Consider the following 15,144-nt stretch of genomic DNA (forward strand, 5'->3'; position numbering starts at 1 on the left):
CCAACATCCTTGCTAAAGGCCATCCCTTTTCAAGAGATCCCAGATCCTAGTTGCTCATTTTAAGCTAAACAAAGAGGCAGTGGAACACTCAGAAAGGACAAAACATTCTTCTAGCTGAACTTTGATGTTCCTGCCTCAAAAAATATGTCACTGACATGATGTTTCCCACTGTTTCTTACACCAAAGTTCTTTCTTTCTCAGTTTGGTTCAAATGTTTTGGAGCCTTCTGCTCTGAGCATGGTTTTTTACCATCATCCACACTCTTACCCTTTTGAGTAACTTCATGTTGTCCATCCAAGCAGACATTGCTCTAGGAACGAAGGAATAGTGGGTCTCACTGAAGTATCTATTCAATAAATCTGGGCACACTTTGAAAATATTCACCATGAGATCAGCAACCATTTCATCTTCTGTAGCAGTTTTTAAACCAAGCAGGAAGTGCAGAAGTACCAGATTTCCTCCCCTGTTGAAGACAAAAAAAAAATATTTTTAATAAGAAATCCTTATTTTGATACTTTTTATTGGATGTGAACTCTGCAGCTTCTCTAACTGTTAACTGAAGGCAAGATCTCTCACCCTCCTGCCATAATTTCTGAGTTTACACTCAGAGAATTAAGAAATTAACTTACCTCCACATTTTCTGCGTGACAAACCGCAAATTAACACCACACATTTCAGGGCAAACATGACAACTAGTGAGGTCTCTTTTGCCTCTAGCAAAAATTCCATGTGCACTCCCAGCTGCCCAGTGACTTACTTGCCAGAAGTTCCAAGACTTGGATCATGGAACGTAATGCCATGTTTCAGAGAGCAGCAGAGGTCCAGTAAGAAACTATGCACAAGCTCTCGTACCATTGCTTTTCCCACTTCCTCAGAACCTTGAGCCACCTATAAAAATCAAAAAGGAGTAAAAAAGGCATATGAGATTTGACATCACAGGTATCAACTTCACTCGACATTTTATATGGCTCCTCTTAGAGAAATACCAAAAGGAAGTTTGGCTTCTGTTCAGATTAAGAGAAGCTTCAGGACTTGAAGGTCCCTTCCAACCCAAACCATTCTGTGATTCCACGATTCCATCAACCTCCTAAATCTGGAACAACTCAAGATGCCTATGGATGAGAAGACTCTTGACAAGTGTGGCTTGGAAATCATGAACCATATGACTGCCAGGAATTGTAACAACTTAATCTTATTCAGAACTGAAATGCATGCTTATGAATGGAGTCAGATTTGCACAGCTCCAAGCAGACACTAACTAGAAACAGATCTTCTCCAAAGGTTGTTTACAGTATATCAGGATGGGAGTGGCAGGATCATAAGCATCTAGTAGAGGAATACAAGAGGGCAGACACAAAAGTGAAAAAATCTGTAGCCAAAATCCAGTGAGAAGCAGCAGAAATTTGGGTGTTCTTTTTAAATAGGTTCAGTAGATTCCTCTTTTTGAGCTCATCAAAAAGAGCTCAGAGCAATAGGGAGCTGTTCCAAAAGCTGTGAGCTGCAAGAGGAGGGGAAAAAAAAAAAAAAAGGCAGCAGAAGGACTAAGAGTAACAAAGAAATAATGACCAGACCTTTAAATCCTCAGGGCTGACATCAGTAATCCCATTCCAACGGTACAGTGAAGCGATGTGAAGCAACACTTCTGCAGTGAAAAAACGCACCTTCTGCGTTTTACTGATACTTTTATTATGAACCACCTAAAAATGAGAAAAAGGCAAACTCTTCTATTTATTGCAAGTTATGACAAAATCATGACAAAACAGCAACACACTTCATTCTTCTAGTACACACAGAGGTGGCTCTCCTCACCAGAGCAGAAGAAAGGTTCTGCCTGTCTTGTCAACACTTCACTCACATGTTCCTGCTCTACCTTGACCCTACACCAACCTCTGCAAACCCTGCACATGCTGGACAGGACAGATGTTCAACTGAAGAGCACAGATCATGTTTAGAGCATCACAGCCACAGACTACAACCATGGGAACCTGGGTGTAGACATGGTAAAGCCTACTACAAATAAAGTTTGAATGAAAGGGAATACACAGCCAAAGAAGTTTCTCAAAAGTTCTTCTACTGTGTTGTACTGCTGGCATTGCTTTAATTCTCATTCTTCTTGCTAAGCTGAAAGAGTCATATAGTGTGCTGGGGTCCACCAATAACCTAACAGCCCATGATAAATGTCATACAGGAAAGGCTTCATTTGAAAAACAAAGTTTCAAGGAGGTTTATTTTACATTAAAATGATAGCTTTTTTAATTCTCCTTCTTTTTCATGTTATTGCAACAGCAAAATGAAAGAACATTTTTGGCTTTAATTGGTCAGTTGTGAAAAGCCCAAGCCTGAGGCAGGTTCTTATGGCTACACTCTAAATTTGAAACTACTTTTTCTTTATTCTCTCAACTGTTCATCCAACATCTTATGCAACATTGCTACAGTAGTTCAGAACAGATATTAAAAAAAAACAGATACTAGAGCTAAAAACATTTTTAAAGAAATAAAATGCATCTCAGATGCAGCTGCTCTACAAGCAACAAGTGCATCCCAGGGAATAGGCAGGGCCATGCTCAGAAGGTGACAGAGTACAGAAAGGCAGCCATCACTAAACCAACTCTCACACCTTTCAGCAATTCCTGCCTCCCAGTTTTCAATCCTGAGACAGTAATACAGCCAAGCTACCAACCTCCAACACATATTACCAGTCACAGACACTGCAGCAGCACACTGCCAGTAGCCCCAAGAACTGAACACTGCAAGAAATCACTGCAGAACTGCTTCCAGTTGGGAGGAAAATAGAAAACATGAGATAACAGTTTCAAGGGTGTATCATACCTTAGTTCTCAGTGTGGAAAGTAAAAGACTGACAGTAGAAACTCTGTCTTCCTTTATTTCAGACCGAAGAATACCTGGAATGAAATCTAAGAGGACATTTCAAATGTTAAATCAAAATGTGAAAGCTCTTTTCACACTAAAATGCTTCAGGGAATTCATATCCGTTCCTCTTCCTTGTCACATTATTTATCTTTCTGTTATATTCCAGGAGGAACCAAAAGGCAGCAATCAGAGCTCAGAAGGGTGACGTGTCTGTGACTATGGTGATGAGCAACTGATGTTGCCAAACCTACTCTCATCATCTGGCTAATTTGCCAATTTGCTGATTAACACTGCTAGAGCATCTGTCAACTTTATATACATTTTGGGCCCTGAAATGCCATACTTAAATTCATATTCTTCCCATTGAAGCACTTGTAATTGTTTCACTGAGTGGTTCTCAAATGTTTGGAGATTCCACCTCCAACCACATGTATCATCTTTTGGCTCACCTGTGCACCCCAAAGTTAGACAACTTCAGTTTATAGAGAACTCAGGGGTCTTACAGGGGAATGAAATTGTATTGACTGGCCTGAGGTGTGCAATCCCCAGCCTGAAAGAACTGAACAACTGCCAGCACCTGAAGAAGATCAGCAGCCCTGGACAACTGCAGTCAGTTCTCAGTCCCCTGCCATAGGAGAAATAACCTGCTGCCAGCTAATGGCTTAAGGACCTTCTTTTAAGCAATATTTCTAATCCCTCCTGAATTCTCTCATAACTTTACCAAGGGTCACAATTCAGAGGCAACTGAAGTACACACTTTTCAAAAGAAAATTAATGCAACATATCCACTGTTACTTTCTTATGAGCAAGACTGGAGGCCATGGGTTTTTTTGTTTATTGACTCTATGACCTCAAAGTTTTATATTAGATTTACTTTTTTTTAATCTGTGTCAGCAAATGCTTTCTTTCTATTTTTGCAAAGTTTTAGTGGTCAGTGTATTGTTCTCTAGCAGAAGAGGCTTATTTACTACACTACCAAAGAAGTTTAAAGCTTTTCAGGTAATAGGATGAAAATATATATATTTTGCGTCTTATTAGTGTTCTCTACCTGGTTCTCCTTATTAGTGTTCTCTACCTAGTTCTCATTTTTAATTAGGTCATGTAAATGACTGTGCCTTAAAAAACAAAAACCTAACAAGCAATTATGAAGTACCTTTTAATTCCAGTATCTGTGCCAAGATTGCATTGTCACCAGCAATGAGAAAGGAAAGAGCAAACTGAATATAGGCCATGCGGACATCTCTTCTCCCCTGGAAACATAAAAATGTAAATGTAAAATAAAAAACCCTTGTTAGCACACAGGTTGTACCGAACTGCAGAATCAATACTGCAACTGCTGATTATTTATAGAACTGAAAATGGGTAAATTAAACAACTTTTATAAACATGTTGCATGCAGCCACAGACATACATTTACAAGCAATACATCCACAGTATTCAGCTAAAAAACTTCTTGCATTAAGCAGATCACTTTTACATTAAAAAGGAAAATGTGCTACTTCATGTGCTCTTCAATTCTCAAGATACGAGACCAGGCCACAGATTTAAAGAAAAAGGAAACATTAACAGCAATTTTATGCCAAACCCTGCATCACTGAACTTCCTCACTTGTCCACTGCTTGGTCAGTTCACAAAAATGCCCATAAAAAGGGGAAAGTATAAAACTACCCACTCAGGCACAGTGGAGTGAAACCTTGACCTGTAACAGCACCATAGGATATGAACAATGAATCATGGAATGGTTTGAGTTGGAAAGGATCTTAAGGATCACTTCATTCCACCTCCTGCCATAGGCAGAGACAGCGTCCACTATCACAGGTTGCTCCAAGCCCTGCCCAACCTGACCTTGGACACCTCCAGGGACAGGGCAGTGACAGTTTCTCTGGACAACCTGTGCTGGACAGTGTCTCATCACCCTCATGGCTAAGAATCTCCTCCCAATATCTTATGTAAATACACCCTCTTTCAAATAAAAACTCAACCCTCATCCTATCATTACACTCCCTGAATCCTGCCATGATTTACAATTTTTTTTAAACCTGCTGTGCAAAATTAATCTGCATGAAAAGAAGATTCTGAGGTGGCAAAAGATATGGCAGCAGGGACTCATGAAAGGGCTGAAAGAAGAAATAAAGAAAAACAAACAAGATTTTGCTGGAAGCTTTGGGCCTGGTATTTTTGTGTTAAAAATTCACCTCTGATAACCAGCTATGACATAATTTCATTGAAAGCTGTAAAAGAGTAAGACCTTTTGGATGCTTGTTTCCTTGTACCTTACTTGAGTACTTAAACAGCTTGTGATCAAGACTACACCCAAACATTTAAAATTAAGGGCGGAGGTTCTCCTGCAAACAGCTCCTGCAGTGAGGTCAAAACTCATGGAATCTGACAATTCCAGAACTATAAAAGGTGGTTCCAGGGAAAAAGGGATGTGTTTGGTTTTTTGCCTTCCATTTGATTGCTTAATAAAGAAAACGTCTGAATTTTCACCTCAGACAGCACAAACCTAACACAAACTTACACATTCACTGTGCAAGTAATCTTTAAAATCTAGAAACAATATGTTAACATTGCAAACAATACTGGATTTATTTTACACTTGCATTTGGAATGACACGTAAATATTCTTGTTCTGGTTTGGGTCAATCCTGACTGTTTTTAGCAAACAGGGAGGAAACAAGAGATAGTTTCTTCAGAAAAAGAGGAGTGACTTCTTCTCCTCACTCACATATTCTTCTTAAGGATTTCCAGTTAGAGATCATTTTAGATTATTTTATTTACGTTTTCAAACACAATTACCCTGTATCAGTACTGAGTATTATCCCCTCTCCAACTTCCATTTATTTCAGCAGGACCAAACTGCAAAATGAATGACTAGTTTTCAGGAGTGTACTATCACTCTGTTTTAGACACTAGAAGGACAGTTCACAGAAACTCTACACTTATATTTCTCCATGGCTTGTTGGCAACACATAAGGCATTTTCATGTGTTCAGATAGGCACAATCAAGGACTTCAGCCTGACACAGGGCAGGAAGGGAGAGTTAAGTTCTTGCAGATGAAAATACACCAAACATTGGCAACAGCTTTGTTCCAAATAGTTAGCTAAAAATGCTGGTGGAGCCACGGCATAGCATTCCATTGCATGCAGCACCTTAATTTACCTTCTTGCATCTTTTTTTCAACAATCCAGGCAGGTATTTGTTATTGAAATCAAAATGACTATATACATCCCTTGCTGAATCCGGGCCCTGAGCCACCATCGCTGACAGCAGTGTAAGGCACCCTTGGCTCATCCTAAAAAAACAAAGCAGAGGTAAAACCTGCACGTTATTTCCAGGATGATGGTTATATAAATCACCAAACCAATAGATTAAAACTTAAAGAGAAAATAGAAGGGAAGGTAAACAATCAAAGTAATTAGTTTAGGCAGTAATTACAGCAGCTGGGAAAGGGGGGTGAGGGAAGAAGGGAGAAGGAAATGCCTTTTTATATTCTTTGCCAAAATTAAGCTGGTGAGGCTGGATATTCCCTTTATAAAATAGTTTAAAAGGAAGAAAGTGCCAAAATTAACAACTCTAAGATGACCTGACATGGCAGTGGGGCTGGACTAGACAAGACTTAATTATTCTATGATTCTATGAACTCCTAAATTCATAGAGGTCTGCCATTTATTTCAACGGGAATACATAAGGTGACTGCAGACCACCATCATCTGAACAGCCACTACCATCAACAGATTTGTAATCTGTCCATAATGCATCTGTCATGGACAATCTGTAAAAAGCCATGAGGTTCAAGCGGACATTCCATCTAGACACGCAATAAAGAGAACCCCTCTGCACATCAAAGATGTTGCACAGGAAATGCAGAGCATCTCCCATCAGAAATCTGCAGCCTCCTCTGTGCAGGTTCTAGAAGGCTTTCTCCAGAACCTGCAATCTTTAAACACTTCATCAGAAGTGCACACCTTGCACAGCCTCAAAATTTGTTTCCAGTACACATATTTCAGATTCTTTGTCAGGTTAAAATGCCTGCTGCAATAAGATCAACTGCACAGCTCAGGAAGCACAGCTGTGTCTATGAACTGGGAAAGTAGAGAGCAGCTTTTCCAGTTCTGCTCAAAGACTCAGAGATGAGTCATTTGCCTTGGACAAGGCAATTTCAGTCTGGTTTTTTCTCTGCTCTCCTCTTTCTCCCAGGTTTATACTGAAATGTCTCTGGCATTCGCAACTTCTTTCCCCTATCCATACCAGCATGAGAAATTGTTTGTTCTGGACTGGATAACACAGTTACTGAACAACCTAAAATGACCTCAGATTTAAGAGGCTGAAAAAAATTACAGCAGGAAAGCCAGTATGAAAGAGAAAAATCCATTACAAACATGGAAACCCGATTCAAAAAAATACAGTGAAACAGAGCACTCAGGAGCAGCTCTTTTTGCTAGCACAGGAAGACTGCCCAGCACTGCTCCACACAGTACATTTCACCCCACAAATCAAGTAGCATTAAAGTAAGAGGACTCAAGGTACCACTCATGGTTAGCTCTCACTAGGGCAGGCCCAACTGATGAAAACTACCCCTTCAGGCAAGTATCCTATAGCACTGGATTGTATGATGTATCAGAGTTTCCACTTTGCAAAGAATTCCACAGGCAATTATTTTATGACAAGTGGAAAAGGATTATTAAATAAAGGTGGATTATTAGCAATAACTCAAGATGAATTTTGCAACGCCTGCTACAATCCCTCCAGATCAACTGACAGAGATTCTCCACCAGACCACCAAGAAGACTTACCTGTGATTTTCAGAATACAAAGCAGCATAGACCAGCTTCATATAGGAATGAATCAACTTTTTGACAATGTTCATTCCCACAACAGAAAAATGTGAGAGGTCGCTGGCTGTCCTCAGTAAAATGGCTTCTAGAGCTTGAAAGACTAACAGCATCTGCAGGATGAAAAAGTATGTTAATATCTGACAATATCAGGTAAGACTTGAAATTATTAGCTGAGCAAACAGTAATAACCACCACTAATAAAGAGTAACCCCACTCCAAGAGGAAAGCTTCCACAAACAAAAGTGACATTAATGTCTAGATTCTCTCCCAAATTAATGCTTCCTCTCTGAAAAGATCACTTTGGAGAGCATAGTTTCAAGGAATCAGTGCTTCAAGAGATGATTGCTCCTAAGTGCATGACAAAAACAAAATGCACTGGGAGAAGAACACTGGGGCTGTTACAGTCTTGCAATTAATTCCCTGCAGAAGAATCCAGGGACCATACAGCACTGGGCTGTGTCCATTACAAACACCAGCCCCTGTTAGCAATGGGATATTGAGGAAAGGCTGTCACTGAACACGACACAGATAAAAATGATACTGGAAGGCGAAGAAAAGCAAGTGATGGTTAAAAAGCCACACAATACAGTACTAGGTTGTAAGCAGTTGGCAATGCTGCACCAGCATTCACAGTGAAAAATTACTGAACTCTTTGTTCATTAGTCATATTCTGATGAGGATAAATTGTGTCCAGCTAAAATAAGAAAAACTAGGCCAACTTTACCAGCGGCTTCCTACAAATACTGACGAATCAGGGAGACACCTAAAAACATTTACTTTCACTAGACTACTTTTGTTTTGCTTTCTTAACTGCTTCTGTTGATTCCTTTATTTCCTAAAAGGTCTTTTGACAACATTTAAAGAACCTTAACAGCTTGATTTGGACAGGACTATTGCTAGTATGTGTCATTAAATCCAGTAACATCTATGAACCAAAAAGAGCATCTCCCACTCAGTAGGTGCTCCTGCCACTGCTGCTTCCAGAAAAAAAACCCAAACCAAAACCATATTCAATTATCAGAGTTATCTACACCACAAAGCATTTATTCACAGAACCACAGACCAGCTTGAGCTGGACCCACAAGGATCATCCAGTCCAGCTCCTGGTCCTGCACTGACACCCCAACAATCCCATGCCTGACAGCATCGTCCAAACCTTCCTGGAGTTCTGGCAGCCTTGGCCACTGCGACCATTTTCTGGCAACCTTTTGTTCTTGCTCTCCAGGGTAGGATTGTTGGGACTGTAGCCGCCAGTCCCTGAATTACAACCCCAATGTCCAACTTACTTCATTTTCAGGCTTCCTTTCTCCATCGAGAAGCTTGAATATCTCAGCGCACTCCATGGAAATTTTCACGTATCCCTCCACGACATCGTACACCTGGGGTGATGGCAGCGTCTTGGCCACGGACACGAAGGTCTCCAGCCCTGCAAAGCCACAGCGTCACCCGCGACACGTGTGGGGCCCGCTCCGGGCCGTGCCCATGTGCGCCACCCGCACGGGCAGCACCATCGCTGCCACCCACCGCCGCCACATCCCCGGGGCAGCGCCCTCAGCCCGGGGCGGCCCCTCAGCCCGGAGCGGCCCCTCAGCCCGGAGCGGCCCCTCAGCCCGGAGCGGCCCCTCAGCCCGGAGCGGCCCCTCAGCCCGGAGCGGCCCCTCAGCCCGGAGCGGCCCCTCAGCCCGGAGCGGCCCCTCAGCCCGGAGCGGCCCCTCAGCCCGGAGCGGCCCCCTCAGCCCGGAGCAGCCCCTCAGCCCGGGGCAGTGCCCTCAGCCCGGAGCGGCCCCTCAGCCCGGAGCGGCCCCCTCAGCCCGGAGCGGCCCCTCAGCCCGGGGCAGCCCCTCAGCCCGGAGCGGCCCCCTCAGCCCGGAGCAGCCCCTCAGCCCGGAGCGGCCCCCTCAGCCCGGAGCAGCCCCTCAGCCCGGAGCGGCCCCCTCAGCCCGGAGCAGCCCCTCAGCCCGGGGCAGTGCCCTCAGCCCGGAGCGGCCCCTCAGCCCGGAGCGGCCCCCTCAGCCCGGAGCGGCCCCCTCAGCCCGGAGCGGCCCCCTCAGCCCGGAGCGGCCCCTCAGCCCGGGGCAGCGCCCTCAGCCCGGAGCGGCCCCCTCAGCCCGGGCCGGCCGCCTCAGCCCGGAGCGGCCCCCTCAGCCCGGGCCGGCCGCCTCAGCCCGGAGCGGCCCCTCAGCCCGGAGCGGTACCCTCAGCCCGGAGCGGCTCCTCAGCCCGGAGCGGCCCCCTCAGCCCGGGGCAGCCCCTCAGCCCGGAGCGGCCCCCTCAGCCCGGGCCGGCCGCCTCAGCCCGAGCCTTTCCCGCCGTGCAGAGCCCCTCACCCTTGGCGGCGGCCGCGGGGTCCCGCAGCAGCGCCTTGAAGCGGGCGCCATTGAACTCCTCGTCCTGCGGGCCACAGGCGCGCTTGGCCGCGGGCTCCCCGCTCCGCTCGCCGGCCTCCCCGCTCCGCTTCCCGGCCATGCCCGATTCTGACCCGGCCCAGCTCCGCCCCGGAATCGCCGCTGCTCCCGCAGGAAGGGGCGGGCGGAGAGGCAGCGGCCCGGGGACGTCGCGTCCTCAGGAGGGTGGTACTTCTGCGGTCCCGCCCCGGCCCGGCGGGAAGGCTTTACCAGCGACCAGTGCTCAGGTGGGCAAAAAGAGTTAAAAATTATTGTCATGGAATGGTTTGAAAGGGATCGTAACTATCATCTGGTTCCACCGTCCATTCCCACCCCCTGCCGTGGGCAGGACACCTGCCACTATCCCAGGTTGCTTCACCTCCCGTCCAGTCGTGCCTCGGACACTTCAGGGATCCAGGGGCAGCCACTGCTTCTCTGGGCACCCTGTGCCAGGGCCTGGGCACCCTCCTAACCGAGAATTCCTTCCCAATATCCCATCTGCAGCAGTCTCTCATCCATCGCTGCTTGCAAGGCCAAGCAGGTTTTTGACATCCCAGTTTCCCAGGAGTGCAGCCCCCTGCGATCCTGAACCACACGGCTTAAACTTGGGCGTGGAGGGGAAAGCACGGCGTGCTGGGAAGCAGGGGAAGGAGAGAGCTTCTTCAGGTACTCTGCGCTTTCCGGGAAAGGGAAAAGCTTCGGGGTGACCTTACTGCGGCTTTCCAGTACCTGAAGGCGCCCACGGAAAAGACAGGGATTATTTTTAAAGGAAGGAGTGACAGAACAAGGGGGAATGGCTTCCCACTGCCAGAGGACAGGCTTAGATTAATTAAAACCTAAACCCTTCCCTTGCTTTCAGCAAGAGTTATTCCAGGACAAGCACAGTGAGAAAGAGGGATGGAAAAAGCCTTGTTCCAATAAACTGTTACATATGTCATGCCAACAGAACAGTAGTGGAAGATAAAGGAGATTATTTTAGTAAGTAAAAATGAAAATAAAGACCTACCCAAATCCAAACCGGATTTTTTTTTTCATATGTGCAAGTAATAAATGCAGCATTAGTATCTTCCTGAGCTTTTTCAAACTTTTTTCTTCTTTTAGCAGAATACTGAAGAAGAAGAAAAAAAAAAAGAAAAAAAAAAAAAAAAAAAAAAAAAAAGGCGATCCAGAAGAGGGCAACATTCACAGCCATTCTAAGACATAGGAGGAACAAATGCATGAACAAATGCTTTCACAGTGATGGAAGATTCTGCAATGTTTTAAGAACAGAAGGTAGAAGGAAATAAAAGAAGGTGAAGTTAGAAGACAGAAAGGGTAAAATAAAAGGAGTACATGAGACTGGGGGGAAAAACGAAAATATTAGTTGCTAGACAGTAGGTACAAGGGCTTTTTACAAGTAATTTATGAGAACAAAGCTAAAAGCATCTTACTGCTGCCAGTGACATCACGCTCCAAGCTCTGATTTCTAGGAATTTCTATTTCTAGGAATACTTAAATTTAACTCACTACTATTCAAACTATTTTTCTGCCTGTTCAGATGGCAGTTCCATCTGGAATTCACCTTAGTATAGCAAATTCTATGCAAAGGTATAGATTTCTCGGTTCCTCCTTAAGATATTTTTGGTGGTGACGATGGGAGTCCTTTGTTTCAGCCTTTCATTTTTTTTGAAACTTAAATTTATTCAGGTATCCAAATACATTTGCAATTCAAGAAATTGGTAGGCACATAATATGGGAGTAAATAACATTCTCAAGAGGGAGTATCTCTGTTGTTGAGGGGGTGAAAAGAAAGGCTAGAGCTAGCAGAACTAGGAAAAAATATTTGATTGAACACTGTTCTAAAAGGCTCGAAGTACCCATACTGAGATCTTCAAGGTAAAAGTCCTAGTTACCAGACTTACAAGCCTGATAGTTATCATCACACCATATTTCATGGTTCTAGTATTTTAAAAGTGCTGCAGAATGCTACTGAAAATTATTTTTATTTCAACTTGAAGTTCAATTATTCTCTCCCCTCACTGCCTGTGTAGCTGTTAGAGGCTTCCAGGAGGCTGGGAAAGCAGACTGCTGGTTTCATTTCCAGCCAGCTCACTTCCATGTTCTGCTGGAGTGCACTTTGAAGCCTGTTCTTTCTCTATTATATCTGACAACTTTCCTCCCCCAAGTCTGCTTTTTGGCAAGCAGCATTTATGGAGGGCCACTCGAAGACCTCAGGCTCAGAAAAAATTCATCTGCTCTGTTGTGCTTATGTGTGCAACAGATGGGAGCAGCAAATGAGTCAAATAGTAACTTCTGAGCTGCCCAGTTTTTCAGTAAATCAAAATATTCTTCTGTGATTCTTGCCAGATGAACTTATCATCATATCCAAGTTACACACCGCCCCTCTGGCATTTTCAAGTCTGAAAAACAATTCCTGGTCCCTTGCATGAACTTCAGCTCTCTGCCTTGTTCAAGGAACAGTTCTAGATACAGGACTAATTGAGCCAAGTGACCCTTTCCTGCCTCAGTTATGATCTTTGATGCCTTTACTGTCCTGAACAGTATGTAAACAGCCAGGCCCCAGCCCTGCAGTCCTGCCTAACTTGCCTTTGCCTCCCAAACCTGAACCATTTTCTTTGCTGTGGGATTCCTTACTCGTGCAATCCTGAAGACAAAAATCTGATTTGGCAGATGAGACCATTTCTAGCATAAAAGCTTCACCAAGGTTTCTCTTCTGATTTCAGCCTTAAACACTCCTGTCCTTCTCAGGCAGCCCCTATCTCCAGCCTTTAGCCATAGATACTTGCTGTTCTATAGCTAACATTGCCACCCCTCACGATTAAGTCTTGATATGCATTTACATCACTCCCTAACCGTGTCCTCGTGACCCTTCCCAAACTCAGCTGATCTCCAGGCCTACAGCCTCTCCCTACAGATGAGGGGCTGTCTCTGAGTAGGCTGCTGACAGACCTTTGCATGACTCCAGCTGTAGAGCCCAAACCTGGCCTTTAAACCCACTGGTGTTCGGATACCCTGTTTCAGTTACAGTAACCCCTGTGGTGGTTTCACGTCAAGGCCATCTGTGAGTTGCAATCTCCCACTCTACACTACTTTGGTAAGAAATGCATTAGTGTCTTAAAATACATTTTTTCATGCTATGTATAAATTAAGTATAGAAAGCATTCAGAGGGAATACATTTAATCCAAAATCACATCTTTAAAACTGTAGTTTTCAATGTTCGCTCTTAGTTTACACAATTATTACACAGAAAAGTTTCCTTCAGTTTTTCCCAGAATGTCAAGTGTGATATAGAGGTCTTTGTCAAATCTTCCTGCTTTCCAGCCTTTGACACCTTGAGGCATGGGATCACAGGAGAGAGGGTGATGCTGCCACGAGATGGGCTATCAGGACCACCTCCTCAGCACAGCCTCCCAATGAAGGGAGCGTTCCCAACACTATCACTTCTTTGTCATCACATGTCCAAATGCCCTGTGCCCTGTACCTCCATGATCCTTGCTCAGATCAGCACAGTGCTAGCTCACACACTTGGAGACACATTCATTTGCAGAGCTTGAATTCCAGAAGTTTGGCATCGAGGAGTCCAGGTGATATGCAAGGTCAGTGTATGGACCCAGGAGATGAGTGGGCTGGCAAGGCTGAAGTAAAATCACAACTTTTTTTACTCTAGATGCTGTGAAACAAAATCATCTCTCCTTCTCTTCTTCCTCCTCCTCCAATCCCATAGTTATTTCAGCTGAAGTGCAAGGAGTGCATTTTAAGCCTGACTAATGGCAATTTATCTTCCTCCCATGAGGAATATTAGAGCCTGTCGATATGGAAGGATCTGCTGACAAGGCATCATCAGCATCAGGGGTTTGAGTCAGAGCATGATGTGACTCTGGAACTGGGCTGCAGGCCCAGGTAATGAAGATGGGTGGAAAGATCAGAAAAGAGGGGAAGAGGACAGAAAAGTGTCAGTGAGCAGGCTGTGCAGAGCTAGAGGAGACATATGCTGAAAGCACCTCTGAGTATCTACTGTGGTTCTCGTGTATTTCTGTGTGCTGAAATCCTTCCCACCTTATATACATGGAATAATCTTCAAGCATCATCCAGTCTGAGTTTGACATAGTCACTGAGTCACAGGATTTACCAGGGAGCCCTTACAGTCTTGATGAGAAAAGCAGGCACTAATAAACACTGCAATATAATTTTAAAATTTTGTTGTATGCTTCTAATTTTACAGTGGTCAGGTCGAATTAGCCTGAGGTCTGGATCTCAAAACTATTAACTCTGTGATTAGATACTGATATGGGCTGTTCTTTTCTGAAACACCACCAGTTTTCCATGCCTTTACATACCTAACTTGAGAGACCTTGAAGTCTGATTTTTTCAAGGCTCTTGGAAAAGCCACAGTTTTTTCAGTGTTTTGACATTGATTCTGTGGCTTTAAAAAGCTTTTGTCTTGAATTTCAAGTACATAGTCATTAGTCATTTTGGAAAATCTTATCTTAAATACTTACTAAAGGGGAACAGTGACATGACAACAACCCATCAAAGGCAGGCTCCTAAAGCCATAATAAAGCACTTTCACAAGGAGGTTGATTTCCAAGGCTGTGGTCCACCCAGTAACTCTGTCTAACGACCTTCCTAACTGAGACGCAAGACACACAGTCCTTCCCAGTGATCTCTTTGAAGCATCATGTCGGGGAATGACCAGGGACAACTTGGGTGCTTTAAGAGGGCAAGAACAACAAAGCCAGGACCTTTTCCTTGGTGCATTTGTTCTGCCTCCACCTTAGGTCATGTTTTCTCTTGTTTCCAGCAGTAAGCTCTCTAAGATGGGACATGCCTCTTACTTCATGTCTATACAAGTGCCAGGTGCACTGCTATAAAAAATAATCTGTGTACAGGAGAAGTGCCAGCAAGACTGGCAGCATTCAGGGGGGTGAGGAGTGGGGACGTTCTGCTGCATCTGGTGTGGAAATGGAGTGAGGTTTCATTCCAAATGAAACTAGAGGAGATTGGCTTTACAAACTTCCTGGGTCACATCTTGTGTCTTGTGAAGTGGTC

General features: G+C 44.4%; 1 protein-coding gene across 1 annotated transcript in view; it reads right to left on the reverse strand.

Moving 5' to 3' along the window:
• URB1 (URB1 ribosome biogenesis homolog) overlaps positions 1 to 10,228 on the reverse strand; it is a 40,775-nt gene extending 30,547 nt beyond the window's left edge. Inside the window, exons 1-9 of the mRNA XM_066340748.1 lie at positions 10,038 to 10,228; positions 8,997 to 9,136; positions 7,669 to 7,820; positions 6,035 to 6,167; positions 4,025 to 4,121; positions 2,830 to 2,915; positions 1,572 to 1,697; positions 758 to 888; positions 268 to 463 (exon numbers count right to left, since the gene is read on the reverse strand). Of these exons, the coding sequence (XP_066196845.1) occupies positions 268 to 463; positions 758 to 888; positions 1,572 to 1,697; positions 2,830 to 2,915; positions 4,025 to 4,121; positions 6,035 to 6,167; positions 7,669 to 7,820; positions 8,997 to 9,136; positions 10,038 to 10,176 (1,200 nt within the window). The 5' untranslated portion in view covers positions 10,177 to 10,228. The remainder of the gene's footprint in view (positions 1 to 267; positions 464 to 757; positions 889 to 1,571; positions 1,698 to 2,829; positions 2,916 to 4,024; positions 4,122 to 6,034; positions 6,168 to 7,668; positions 7,821 to 8,996; positions 9,137 to 10,037) is intronic.
• Between the last annotated feature and the right edge of the window lie 4,916 nt (positions 10,229 to 15,144).

The sequence above is a fragment of the Sylvia atricapilla genome, chromosome 2 (assembly GCF_009819655.1).
Source record: "Sylvia atricapilla isolate bSylAtr1 chromosome 2, bSylAtr1.pri, whole genome shotgun sequence".
Classification (NCBI taxonomy): domain Eukaryota; kingdom Metazoa; phylum Chordata; class Aves; order Passeriformes; family Sylviidae; genus Sylvia; species Sylvia atricapilla.